Here is a 14,373-nt window from a genome sequence, read left to right on the forward strand (position 1 = left end):
GGTTGTTCCACAACCTAGCATTATCGTCATTTTACTCCCACTAATGACCTGGCACAGTTAATATAGCAGACGGAAATATTCACATGTGCCAGCTATCCTTCCTTAACATTTTGCTGCAATTTACTTGTTTTTACTCTAGATTTGTTGTTTTATATGGGGAAAAATACTATATCCAGTATAATGGATTACCGTATTTTTCGCTCTATAGGACGCACTTTTTCCCCTCCAAAAATGAAGGGGAAATGTGTGTGCGTCCTATGGAGCGAATGCAGGCTTTCGCTGAAGCCTGGAGAGCAAGAGGGGTCGGTGCGCACCGACCCCGCTCGCTCTCCAGGCTTCAGGAAGCTATCCGCAAGCCTTCGGAGCGTGGCGGGAGTGCCCGCCGAAATCCGAAGGCTTGCGGATAGCAGCCTGCAGCCCGAAGCCCAGGGAGCGCTGCGCAGCCGCCCCGGGCTTCGGGCAGATATCCTCAAGCCTTGGGAGCCTGGCGGGAGTTCCCGCCGGGCTCCCAAGGTTTGCAGATAGCAGCCTCCAAACCCGATCTGGTTTGAAGGCTGGCAGTGGGGGAAAGCAGCTCTTCTCCCCACCGCCAGCCCCACAAGCTCAGGGGACAGCGGGGAGGCGGAGCACCGCCTTCCCACTGTTCCCCGACCTGGTTTGAAGGCTGGCGGTGGGGAGAAGCGCTGCTTTCCCCACCGCCAGCCCCAGAAGCTCGGGGGACAGCGGGGAGGCAGAGCGCCACCTTCCCACTGTTCCTCAACCTGGTTTGGAGGCTGGCGGTGGGGGAAAGCAGCGCTTCTCCCCACCACCAGCCCCACAAGCTTGGGGGACAGAGGGAGGTGGAGCGCCGCCTTCACGCTGTTCCCCGACCTGGTCTTTGGGACTGGCGGGGGGGGGGGGAAGCAGCGCTCTCCCCCCGCCAGCCCCAAACAGCAGGTTGAAAGGAACCCAAAGCCTCCACCGGAGGTTTCAGGTGAACGCACGTTGAACACACCTTGTTTTTAGAGGGGGAGAACAAGGGGGAAAATTTTTTTTCCCCTGTTCTCCCCCTCCTATGGTCCGGTGCGTCCTATGGTCCGGTGCATACAATAGAGCGAAAAATATGGTAAATAACATCCTTCCGTGCTACTTTTACTAACCTATTTAGAAAAAAAGAAATTTAAGAAGAATGTTCCTTTTTTGCTATAGAAATACTTGGTATTTTAAAAATTGGACCATCATCAGTCCACATCAGTACCATCATCAGTACACATTCACTCAGTGGAAATTATTCTCAAGTATGTATATAGAGGGCTGTAGCCACAATCAGTTTTTTGCCGCAGTTTAGCAGAATATCAAACTATTTTCATCTTCTCTTGCATATCTTTCTTAATTACTATTTTCTTCATTTTCTTCACCTGGGTATAGACTCAACAGCTCTGACAACATTTAAAGTCCTGAAATGTAGCCATTAATTTTTCATTGATAATTGAGATACTGTATGTCATACACTCACCAGTGCATAGAGCTATTTTCTATTATTTTCATTTATTAGATATGACTATAGCAGAACTTTAAAACCGGCGTCTTCACAAAGGTTAAATACCAGCGATGAAAAAGGGTATTATTCTCTTAAGTTGAAAAGTTATTGATGTTCATTTACCTCTATTTCTGTCAAATGTGCACTGTACAACAGACCTATCCAAACATGTTACCGTTATAAAAATAGTTTATCAATTTGCAACATTTTATCAATACCTACTTTCTCCTTTGTCACAATTCTCCTTCGTTTCCCTGCTATTGGCACTTATATACATAAATACTGTATGAATGCCTCCCAAGTTACTTATCCACACACACAAAATTACTAAGCTTGTCTAAATCTCTCAGAGTCTACAATTGTTAGGATTAATTTTATTATTAAACCACAACCAGAGTTCTCCATTCAGTTTGGACTGCTACAGTTGATGAAAAATGTTGGAAAGCTAGAAAGGCTAGATTAATATGAAGAAAGACTAGAGCAGTGATTCCCAACTAGGGGCCATATGGCCTTCTGGAGCCCCCCAGGATATACTAAGGGGCCCCCAGGTGAAAAGTGTGTAAATGGGGGGGGGGGGGCGCAAGAGGCTAGGAGGCCACAGAGGGAAGTGAGAAGTGAAGGGGGAATCCTAATTGGCTGGCTACCTGCTTGGCCAGTCACAAGTGGGTAAGGGGCTAGCCCAAAAGAGCCTAGCACTCCTTTTTGCCATGTGCATTTGCTTTGAGCAGTCCTGGTTTGTTTCCCGCGGGAGAGGGTGATCACTGAGGCTCCCATTTTGATCAGTAGAGCCCATGATCCAGAACCCCCAGGTCAGGCAACTGTGGTGGTGGGGTAGCAATGGGTAGGGCTGGACAAGCCAGAGCTGCTTGTTGCTGCCGCTAGTGCTGTGCCCATTGGGCAATCTACCCCAGCGCCAAGTGGATCAGCACTTTTGGATGTTGCTGAGGGGCACAGGGCCCATCGGTATCGTTGGCCTGGCTCTGCAAGGCGCAGGGGGAAATCCACCACAGCGCCTAGCCGAACGGGGTCATTTGGTCCTGCTGACTTGCATCTAGTAAATAACGCAGTGTCTAGTTAGAAGATAGCCGCACTGGGTTTAGTGGGTCTTACTCCCAGATATGGATATGTGGGACTATAGTGTTTTATCTAGGCAGCCTAGGCTCCTCCAGATGACAAGATCTTTTTGCACCAGGTCAGTGAGGACCACTTACTTTTTAAAATTCTCCCATATATACAGAACTCCCTGTGTGCCTTTTGGACTGTATCTGTACGTTTCCCCCTCTGTGTCAGGTAACTGGGGTCAAATAAGTGGTTTACTTTTTATAACATATGGAAAATAGATCTCCTTTGGGAGGTTCTGGGCTCTCCTTCCTTGGAGGTTTCTAAGCAGAGGTTGGATGGCCATCTGTCATGGATGCTTTAGCTGAGTTTCCTACATTGAAGGGGGTTGCACTAGAAAGATGACCCTTGGGGTCCGTTCCAGCTCCATGATTTTATGTTTTTCTGCTTCAACAATATTTCATTATGTTCCTAGAATTTTATGTAAATGTATTTGATATAAATTATAAAATTATAAATAAAGCATGTTCTATTTACAAATAAAACATTCAAATAGCTACCTTTCTACCAGTTGGACGTGGGGGGCAGGTTATGGGCATAGCCAGGATTTTTTTTGGGGGGGCAGAATCTCAGATTTGTATTGATTTGTACTTATTGGGGGCACAGGAAAGAAACAAGGTCGGAAGAGGGCCATGGTCAGAAAAAGGTTGGGAAACACTGGACTAGAGCCTTTCTATAAGTTTTGGCCACAGAAGAGATTAAGCAGGATGTAACGCTAAGAAGAAGAGATGCCCATTACAATTTCCTGAGTGTCTACTGAAGTCAGTCTTGTCTTTTGTCATTTTGCCTATTTACAGGAACACTCACACATCAACATGTTAACAAAAGGGACACATTCAAGAGTACCTGCTGTGTGCTGGGCAGTGAAATCAGTCTGTGACACAAACAAGGGGGGGGGGGGAATTCACTCACTCTACTGAACCATTCGTATAGTTAAAGCTATGGTTTTCCCAGTAGTGATGTATGGAAGTGAGAGCTGGACCATAAAGAAGGCTGATCGCCGAAGAATTGATGCTTTTGAATTATGGTGCTGGAAGAGACTCTTGAGAGTCCCATGGACTGCAAGAAGATCAAACCTCTCCATACTGAAGGAAATCAACCCTGAGTGCTCACTGGAAGGACAGATTGTGAAGCTGAGGCTCCAGTACTTTGGCCACCTCATGAGAAGAGAAGACTCCCTGGAGAAGACCCTGATGTTGGGAAAGATGGAGGGCACAAGGAGAAGGGGACGGCAGAGGACGAGATGGTTGGGTAGTGTTTTTGAGGTTACCAGCATGAGTTTGACCAAACTGCGGGAGGCAGTGGAGGACAGAGGTGCCTGGCGTTCTCTGGTCCATGGGGTCACGAAGAGTCGGACACGACTAAACGACTAAACAACAACAACTGAACCATGACACTTGCATGACTGCTTCTCCATATACATTTGCAACATTTCTATTTGATCCACATCAGCCAAGCCACTAAAACTGCTGTACCAATTCACAAGCTATCATGTTATTTGTTTCATTTGTAACAATTAGCTCAGAGTGTTGTTTATCAGAAGAACCCTGTAAATTAGGTTAGGCTAACAGTTACTTCCAAAGGATGTCAAGCAGTGAGATTCACAGCCACTACATTGTTCATGTATTGTTTTCCATCCCCAGCCCACGCTATCCTAGAACAGCAGGTACATTTGTGATTCTAGTTAAGATACTAGAATTTTAGGCGTAGGCGTAGGGTCATTCTTCTGCTTGTAGAAAGCATTTGGATTTATAGCTGGCCATTTATTAATGATGAAACAACACTACTACTGTTCAGAATATTAAAAAGCTCTTTGTCTTATCTATTTAGTTCTCCAAGAGTCTTTACAGAAAGCATCAGACTACTACAAAGGGCCCTGTATTTACTTCTGATTGCAACAGGTGAGCTTTTTGTTCTTACTAACCCACGGGAATCCTAATGGCTCAACAAACTAGCTTCCTAAAGTAAATACACAGATGGCCACCAAATGTTTAAGTGTCCAGTTTCAGATTTGCCCTTCCAACTTCCCACTCTGACTAAATCCAGGAGCACAAAGACCAAAGGCAAAGCCAGGACAGACCGTAATCTTGGTTCTTGGAGAAGTCCAGAGTAACTCATTTACTAATGACCTCCCTAAGTGCATCAGCTGCAGCACATCAGTTACATTAGAGCAGAGGCATCAAATGTAAAGCCCTTTAGGTCTCCAAATGCATTCCAACCAATTCAGTAATTTGGGGGACCAAAAAACCACAAATGGAGCTGGTACAAGGAAATCCAATTAATTGATTTCAGCTTGCTATTCTGAGGCAGGCAAAACAGAAAGACAAGATAGTAAGAAAAGGAGAAAGCTCAGGCATGGGGGGGAGGGGGTCAAATGTAGCCCTCTAGGTCTCCTTATCTGACTCTGAGCACTTTCCTCAGGCCATGCCTCCTCCCCAAACCACACCCTCACAAGTTGTGCTCTGAGCCCTCCTCAGGTGCTTTCGCCTAGTTGCAGTGACTCCTTGAACTTGATAATGTATCTTGCTTGCCTGGATGGAGAGATGTGTGCATGTGTTTAGGTGTGGAAACGTCTGAATTTTGTGTGGCTGGAATGTAGCCTGCTATACAAAAGTCAACAATTGGTCTGCCTGCGTTTTATCCCTGTCTCCACCCACTACTACCTCTGGCCATATACACCATTGGTATGTGCCCCCCCCCCAAAGGTTCTCCATGAAGGAATGTGGCACTTGGAATAAAAAGGATTTCCTGCCCCTAAGGTAGTATATTTTGACAGTGGATACCCTTCAAAGCATTAAGCCTATACTACAGTTTTATTACAGTATTATGAAATTGAAAAAGATTCAGCTGTGAAGATGAAAATAAGGGTCTACCCAGTATATTGTATGAGAAAAGGCTAAAAGTCTGTCTGTTGGGGAGGGGAGAAGGTATGCTGAATCCTCAAAAAAAAATTTAATAAGTTCTCAGGGAAGGGATTCGTTTTTCATTCAAAACATGGTGGGAAAAGCCAAAAAGCCATAAAATATTCTAAGACAGATTTAAGTCTAACATTAAGAACAATTTCTTAACTATACCTGGATCCAAACACATGATACGCACATGCCAAAAAGGTGAGGCGCTGTTCTTACTACTAGAGAGACAACCCTTAACTGAGCAGGTTCAAGTATAAAGAAAAGCAACCCTCCAAATTACACGCGTTTTCCCACCCAGGCAATCCTCCCGGGAGCATCATCACTTCTTTGCATCCTATAGTTAGGAATCTTCAGCTGAGTGTGAGCTTTGTCCCTGCATACTCATCTTCTAGCTTCAAGAACAAGGATTTTGTAGGTCCTTCTTCCTTAGGTATATAGGACATCCACATACAGTCTATTGGACTTGTTTCAATTCCATAATTTTGCAACTAGTTCTTTTGTGAAAATCTAGATGACATCTAATGATAGACAATGTGTGGGAAAGTGAAATTATGCTGAAACTTGCATACATTTACTCAACAGCACCATATTCATATTTCACAAAAGGCATCCATTCATCTAAGAAGTGTAAGATAGGTAAGAGAGAGAATAAAACAAACATAAACTTCTCAGGACATATTCTCCAAGTTACTACAGGCTGATGGGCTAACCTTTCATGTGCTTTGAATACTTCTTTATCCACAGCTCACAGGGATGTGGCATTCCCCTCACAAGAGGCAGCACCAAAGGGGCATGTGAACTCTCTGATCTAATGGTAGGGATTGGGGGCTAAAGTGCACATCTAAGAAACAACAGCTTTCTCCACTCTGGGGTTCTGCTGAGCATATGAAATGAAACAGGCGTAGGCAGCAGCAGCCAAAGAGCTTCTTGTTACAGGATCAAAGTGGGGGAGAAAACAAAAATGGGGGAGGAAAGCAGATTGTTATCTGGCATAAACAAAGAACAGAAGAAGTACGGACACCAGATGCTATTGTCTGGGAAATCTGTGTGGACATGATTAGGTCATAGACAAAATGGCATTTAACATGTGAGCTAGGCAAATAAGCAGAATTCCAGCTTTCAGATTTAATAAAGAAAGTTAGCACTTATCTGTTTGCACCTATCTGCCAAAGAGACATACTGTATTACTGGAAATGGCACTCTCCATTCTTTCCCAAGGTGTCCACCAGGATAAAATTAGTACTGCCTCTCTTAGAAGCACAACAGGGTCCTTGGAGTATTCCCTAAACACAAGCCATCTTGTGCAGAGAAAATGGGGAGTATTATGGACCGGAATACAAAAAATAGTGAGCAATGGTAGGCGAAGGTGTTTGCTCATGACAGAAAAATGCCCATAGAAATATCCAGGACCATACCTAAGTGCAAATTAAGAACAAAAGTAAACAAAGCAACCTTTACATACAAATTTACAAACCTGCGCCTGGAAACCTGGGGGTCTTTGTGTCCTGAAAACCAAGCTTTGCAACGTCTGTGTGTACATGTGCACACCTTCCCTAACTGAGTACATATGCTTATATAAGTTATTATATGTTAACCAAATTCTGCATATGTAAATAAGTCCCAAGAGTATATGGGGGTGTGTGGAGCTGACAAATGTAAATTAAGATGTACTGGGGCAGGGGTGGGGGAGAGAGTAATACTCAACCAAGACTAAAGAATTTGTTTTCCCACCTACATAGAATATAGCTTTCTTTTACACACATCCTTGACTTGAGGAGCCATCACCCTCATTGCCAACCTCTACAAATCACAAATATTTTCACAACAAGGACACAGCAGCAGAGAGCAGTTTCCCATTTGAAAACGACAGCCGGTATCTCTGAGGAGATAAACCAGCCTAGGCGGCAGGGACATGGAGTCCCTGAAGCACTGGCTGGCTGACTATACAACTTATCTAGTCTGATACATGTGCATTTGGAGTTTGGGGGAGAGAAGGCTTTCTGGCTTCATTTACAACTTCAGAAGGGTTGGGTCTCCAATGATAGGGCATTTAACCAGAAGAGAAAAATGACAAAACAGCAGGCACTCTGTCCATTGGGGGGAAATCCAAAGAGCAAAACATGTTTTTTGCAGGATGACCTACATTTACAGCGTGGGTCTGCATATAATGTCAACATGATCTGAAAGGAAGAGGGGGTAGGAGTATAAATGACTGCTGTAAACTGATGCCTAGAAAATCAAGTGTTTGAGTGGGGGAGGAAATAGTGATTGGCTGATGTAGTACCAGCAAATGATTCCTTAAACCTGAAGGGTTAGACTTTCTGAGACATTGACAATATGCAGGGGAGAAAATATGCACATTAATGTTCAGCTAAGATAGAAGCAAAAGCTGGTCCACCAACTTTCACTTGTTAACATGCCTCAAAACTGTTTACAGCCCTAACCTAAATGCATTTACCTGTGGGGGAAAATCCCAAAGATATTGCAATTATTGCAGGGCTGCAATAAACTGGAAAAGGTGCCCTCAGCGTTCTGACTGCAATAGAAGGTGAGGTACACGTTTTCTAATAAATAAACAAAACCTTAAATGCTACCTTGTCCAATGCTTCAAATATAAGTCAGGACCATTTACAGGTCATGTCAATGCCCCTGCAACCTATGACACAATGTTTTAACCCAATAAAGAAAGAAGAAGAATGAGCAAAAGAGTATAAGAGCATCAGGCAACTGAAATGAGCAAGTAATGGGATTTAAATTCATTTAATTGTCCTTAAAACACACATGCAGAAGCTGTGAGCCACCAAGCTGAACACAGCCCACCAGTTATGCATTGAGGGGGGTCATTAATCTCCTGTTTCTACTGCTAGGATTTCAAAAAGTGGGGAAGAAGATACTGAGCATATGGCAGGCCACAATACACGCCTAGTGAGCTGCATCCAGCTTGTTGGGTCACAAGCTGTGCAGGCTGAGCTTAGAGTCACAGCCTAAAACACCATCAGCTATGGAAGACCTACTAAAGCATGCACATGAACCTGCATACATGCACGTAGGTCCACAACTAAGCTTCCAGACTTACAGTAATGCCCTAAAACCGAAGGAGAGGTGAAGCGAAAGCCCACATACTATTTTGATATTATGATGTAAGCCAACTCTTAGATTTGATGGGAATGAGTCCAATTGTTTCCTGAGGTTATTTTAGATCAATTGCTTTTTTGCAGGTAAGATGTAAAAAAGCAAACTAGAAAACAAAGACTGATGCATAGAGATGAGGTATCGTATAGTGGCAGAAAAGGAGCAAAATTGGCAGGCATATACAAAGGACAAATTACAGGTTGCATTAATTACAAGGGTTGCCCTGAAGTGCAAGTTTTTTCTTTCACAAGCATGGTGGAGCCATCAATCAGCCTAGGATAATGGTTCCTAATTACCTGAGGACCCTGTTTTTCAAAACTCAAGCCATGGGCACCCTACTTTTGACCATGTTGTTATCTCTATGGTAGCAATGGACCCCTGGTTGGGTTATGTGGAGCACTGGCCTAGGACCATCTGGAGAGCCTTAACCCACAGCGGTGGGCAAAGGGTAATTTATCTTCCCACATCAAGGCCCCAATCTGCTTGCATCTCCAGTGGCTATTTGTGAAAGAAAAATCCTGCATTTAAGGCAAACTACATGACTAAAGCAATGTATAATTTAGCCCTAACTGCTAAGAAACAGAAACTAAAACCTGAAAGTAGTGATGCTCCCCTTGGGGGAATATCAGTTCTAATAATAGGCAAGGGTGTGACTAACCAAGTCAGGATGCTACTGTAGAGCCCAAAGTAAAAGTCCCATGGTTGAGACACTAATTCCCATACTTCCCTTCCCCTCAGAGACACATGATAAGATTAGGAACTGAAGGGATTCCAAGCCACATGACAGACTAGAATCCTCCTGAGCCTAGAAGTCATCAGCTCAAGAAGAGCCAATCTCACACCTATCTACAATTATTCTGGTAAAATATACTGTAGTTCATGAAATCTTTTGTTATTTTTTAGTCGTGTCCGACTCTTCGTAATCCCATGGACCAGAGCACGGCAGGCACTCCTGTCTTCCACTGCCTCCTGCAGTTTGGTCAAACTCATGTTGGTAGCTTCGAGAACACTGTCCAACCATCTAGTCCTGTAACAGTAAATCTGTTGTCTTTAAGGGGCCATAATAACACCCTTCATTGTTTTATATCTCTGTCTGTCCACTTTGTTTTAAAGGCACAAGAGCACAATCAGTAAAACAAAAAAAGGTGGCCACTGGCAAGGCAATAGCACCAAGGACGCCACCAGATATTAAATATTCTTTAGTATTGACTCCTGTGAGTTAATTTTATAACCATTGATCTTATTACCATGCGTCAGCGGAGTCACAGATTCCCTTGGTTTTTGCCTACAGAAGCCAGATGCAAGGTAGAGTGCAGGCTTTTTGCATATAAGACATGTACTGCATTCATTTCTGTAGAAAAGAAGGAAACAGCACAGAGGGTATTTGAATGGGAATTTGTTTTTGTTCTTTGAATAACAAGTACGTCTATGGAAGAAGTGTGACTATGGTGTGGAAGGATAGCTATGGGAAATAGTTCTCCCTAAGAAAGTAATCCTACACACAATAAGCTGGTGTAAAGTTAAGGCAGGATAAATTATGTGTTAATTAGTGTTTGATTACATCACCCTTGTGTCAGCTTAATTTATGCTGGGTAGCCAGGTCATGTAACTGAGCTGAACAGGTTTATGTTCCAGTCTAAGTGCCCCCTTACCCCCTAGTCCTACCCCAGAATGCCTCGTTTTTTTAAGGCTTATGCTGGCTTAAGATCCACTGGGCCTGGCTCGGCTGGGATGGGAGATATACCGGTGTACCTTTGGCTGAGCCAAGGATGAGCAATGTCAGCATAGCCCAGCTGTCCTGGGAACCTCCTGACTCAATTACAGATCCCCTGGATCCTAAATCTGCTCATTCCAGTAGATCTTGATATGATTGCTGCCTTAATCAAGAAAATAGGTGCAATAAACTAGGACATTTAGCTGGGTAGCTAAATATGGATAAATAGAGAGGAATCAAATTTACAGAAGCTTTCCTACCAAACTGCCCCGAGGTCATTCTTGCTAATCTCAGCTGAGCAAGCAAATTGATATTTACAGGTCTCACTCCACCTATGGTACATTTTACTGTATGTATATCATTTTCAAAAACTTTCCCATCCCAATTTACATCAACTGCAAACAACTTTATTATTTCACAATCTAGTGAAGCATTTCTTCATTCTCATCTTCAGTTTTTTTGGGGGTGGGGCCAGGATCATGCTACTGTCTCACAACCAACACAATCCAGAATAAGGTTGGGGTGTGTGTGTGTGGTGTGTGTAAATGAATAGAGTGTCCTATCAATGCCCTTTTATGTGCACGTATCTCAAAAACAAAACAAAAAAGTGTCTCTGAAGTATCTATCACAAGATTAGTAAATCTTACAGATCAGAATCTGGCTGAATCTACAAAGACTGTTGATAGTTTAATGTTGCTATTCATAAACTCCACAGTAGAAGATGTGACTAAGTCAGTGGTGATAGAGCAAAGACCAGTCTGACCTCAGACATATTCTGTCGTTTTAAAATGCATGAGACAAGGAAATCAACAAGATTAGGGGAACTGAAATTCTCCAGAGTCATTTCCCATGAGTCTTGCTCAGCAATTCCTGGCACAAAAAAAACAACAACAAAACTGAAGTACAGATAATCTGAAAAGCTGGACAAAGCAGAAGCACAGATACCCTCAGAAAGAAATTATGGCCTGGGGGGAGGGAATTACTTTGCATGTTCCCCATTTTAGAAAATAGGAAGCCAAGAGCTGTTCCCAGCAAGAGGGATGAGGAAATTTTGGTAGTGAAGTATTCTGTCTGCTATACAGCCAAGCCCTTGACATAAAAGAAGGGGCCACATCAAGGTTATGTATTTTGGAGAGGTGAATCAAAAAAATCCACTCGTGTCTGAAAACACCATCTGCTAGAAAACAGTTGATTCAAAACACATGCATAAATTGTCAGACCCACAGGAGATCCCCCTCTACCTTCAGTCCCACCTTGCATAACCCAAATCACAGAAGATAGCCTTTTGTATCTGCAGCACAGCCAAGACTTGAGCAGTCCTTTCTGGAACTTCTAAGCTGTAAACTCTATTTAAGCTTTGTGCACCTCCATCAAGTCCCCAAGGTGGTAATAGGTAGAATTCTCCATTAACAAGGTTGCCTCTACCATTCAAATGTCCCCTCTCCCACCCAATATGCCAAAGACAACCTACCTTCAGCCGCATCTGTGCGGGGATTGGTAGTCTTGTCAGTGGCCGGCTCAGCTGCTTCAGTGGCCAGTGAACTGGTTGCTCTAGAGAAGTCACTGGCACCCTCGCTGCGGGTTGTTTCAGGGACACTTTCTCTGGAGCTGAAGCGGACGCGGGAGCTGGAGCGGGAGCTGAGGTCTGGGCTGGTATCTGACAGGCCTGGGATATCATCTATTTTAGTGGGAGTGACCATGAACCGGACAGAAGCCATCTTGACAGCAGGAATGGAAGGGGGGAAATAATTACTTCCTTGGTGACTTTAATCAAGAGTTGCCTGGAGTGCTAAGCAGGAAGAAGAAGAAGACCACCCAAAAGAGCAGACACCAACAGGGTTACTAAGTACTCTCTCTCAAGAGAAAGATTCATGTCTCACATTTATTCACAAACGGTCAGACACAACTTTGTATCTAGATATCAATGATTATCAGATGTATTTTCCACAAGCAGAGCTGAAGACTTAGTGAAGATGCTACCTAAGATTTTGTCAAGACAACAATTTTCATGAGTGATTAGTCTGAAGATTCCCATTTGTCAGGCAAGTAAGGCAGTTTCCTGTTCAGAGGGAGCCTATGGATCTAAAGGAACGTTGACTGTAATCTTTGTCTACCAAAGGGTCGCACTGCAAAACTCCTGGAATTAACGTGAGTTGTAACAGACTGTCGCACAGATCCCGGTTAAGTTTTGTTTATGAGGCAAATATCTTTTGGCACAGCAAAATGCATAGAGGTAATTTCTTCCCGCCTGGGAAAATCTCAGTGCAAAGATCTGCAAAGCACACAAAAAGGCTAGAGGGTTCCTTGTGAAAGTTCAATAATAATCCACTTGTTTTCCAGTGTGACATGCAAGGAAAGAGGGTTTTCTTCATTGCTAATATCCCTTAGAAATCTGGCTTGGAAACAATTATTAAAGAACCTTCATATCTCAGTCCAAGGAGAAGAAATGTCCCAGTGCAAGAACTTTGAAAACAAACACAAAGAGCTGTTATGATGTTGTCCCTTGTAAAAGTAATGCACAATTACTTCACAGGCTTCTGGTGGCTTTTCAAAGGTCCTGGTATGAGAAGATAACCCCTGGATGGGGCCTAGTACAAGGGTTTGCAGCTCCCCAACAGCGTGAAAAAGAACGTTATGTTTCTTAGGTGGTCCTGGAGAAACAAGAGTGGATATAGATGTAAGTCTAGTGTCTTACACAAAATTGAAACTGCAGGGATGAGTCATTTCCACACAGGGACCCCGTGGTGTGTATTGCGCCAATCCCCCAAAGTTCCCACACTTGGGCACACACATGCTATGCCATAAGGGCTCGGAGGCAGGTTCAAGACAGCGAGGGCAAGACTGTTCCCGGAGAGCCAAGTTTGGAAGCATGCATGCGCCACCCATTGCAACTCCAGAGGCAAGAGGAAATGTCAATTTGGCACGGCCCTCAAGAGCGCAAAGGGGTGCACGTCTTCTGAGGTGGCAAGGGGGGGGGTGCTCTGCGAATCAACCGAAGAGGCAAGCGCATCAGAGAAGGCACCCAAGGACTGCAAGCGAGAGGGTGGTGCGAGGCTGAGCAATGCCAAGGGCAGAGAGGCAAACGGTGCGAGTGGCAGCATGCAAAGATCTCTCCAGCTTGCGCCAGGTGTGCAGGGCAAGGGTAGGTGGGGCGAGGAAGCTCTCCCTCACCCTAGCAAGCAAGCCTGCCCCACATAAATTATTAGCCCCCCACCCCCAAAAAAGCTTAAGTGTGAGCCACTGTGAGAAGGTACAATAACTCTTGGAAAAGATGGGGAGGGAAAGGAGGTGCATAAGAGGTGTGCGCTCCACACCTGCCCCGTCACTGTGCAGAAATTGGGGAGGGGGTGATGTTTAAACTGCGCGTGCGCAGCCCTGTCTCTTTCGCCACCGCCACCACTAGCCCCTGGGTCGATGGGAGCCCCCCGAGAAAGTAAGAAGCGGCAGTTAAGTGACCGTTAATTGTTTACCTCAGGCGCGCGCTCCGCTGCTGCTGCTGCTCTCGGAACGTTCCGAGGTGTCCCTCGCGCGCGTGCGTGCGTGCGTGCGCTGCCACCTCGGCCGCCGCTGTTATGATCGCCGCTGCGGTGACGCCGGCGGCAGCTTGCAGGCAGCTCTAGCTCCTGCCCGCGCGCGCAGCTCCACTGCCGCTATCTCAGATGCCGGCTCGGAGGAGGAGGAGGCGGGCAGCGGGCGGGCGGGGGCGGGGAGGTGGGGTTGGCGAAGCGTGTAACTCTCCTCGCTTGTCCTCATCCTCCCCGGTGCCCCCCCTCCTCGCCCGTGCGGTTGATTCCCCGCGCGTGCGCAGGAGCGAGCAGCGGCTGCTGTTGCTGGGCTTTCATCTTCTCCACAGAAGAACCGGGGGCGGGAGGAAGGCGGGGAGAGAAATAATAAAAATTATGGTAAAAATAAATAAATAATTTTTTGTATGGCTGGCCCTGTGCAGTGTGGCTTCAGGGCAAGACTGCGCCTTTATA

At 45.0% G+C, this 14,373-nt stretch overlaps 1 protein-coding gene and 1 long non-coding RNA gene across 9 annotated transcripts in view; both read right to left on the minus strand.

Moving 5' to 3' along the window:
• SLC12A6 (solute carrier family 12 member 6) overlaps nt 1-14,207 on the minus strand; it is a 46,108-nt gene extending 31,901 nt beyond the window's left edge. For 3 of the 8 annotated variants that reach the window (XM_083706558.1, XM_083706557.1, XM_083706551.1), the window contains exons 1-2: nt 13,867-14,197; nt 11,868-13,047 (exon numbers count right to left, since the gene is read on the minus strand). In XM_083706558.1, the coding sequence (XP_083562684.1) occupies nt 11,868-12,114 (247 nt within the window). In that variant the 5' untranslated portion in view covers nt 12,115-13,047; nt 13,867-14,197. Of the gene's footprint in view, nt 1-11,867; nt 13,815-13,866 lie in introns of those variants that run through there. The other 5 variants (XM_083706555.1, XM_083706559.1, XM_083706554.1 and 2 more) reach the window with 5 other exon arrangements.
• Nucleotides 1,365-9,853, minus strand: LOC310829143. The gene is made up of 2 exons (XR_014557189.1): nt 4,023-9,853; nt 1,365-3,554 (listed from the first exon to the last, which is right to left on the minus strand). It is a non-coding gene; the product is annotated as an uncharacterized lncRNA (long non-coding RNA).
• Nucleotides 14,208-14,373: the final 166 nt, after the last annotated feature.

This window comes from Podarcis gaigeae (assembly GCF_964106915.1).
Source record: "Podarcis gaigeae genome assembly, chromosome: 13".
In the NCBI taxonomy this organism is placed as follows: Eukaryota; Metazoa; Chordata; class Lepidosauria; order Squamata; family Lacertidae; genus Podarcis; species Podarcis gaigeae.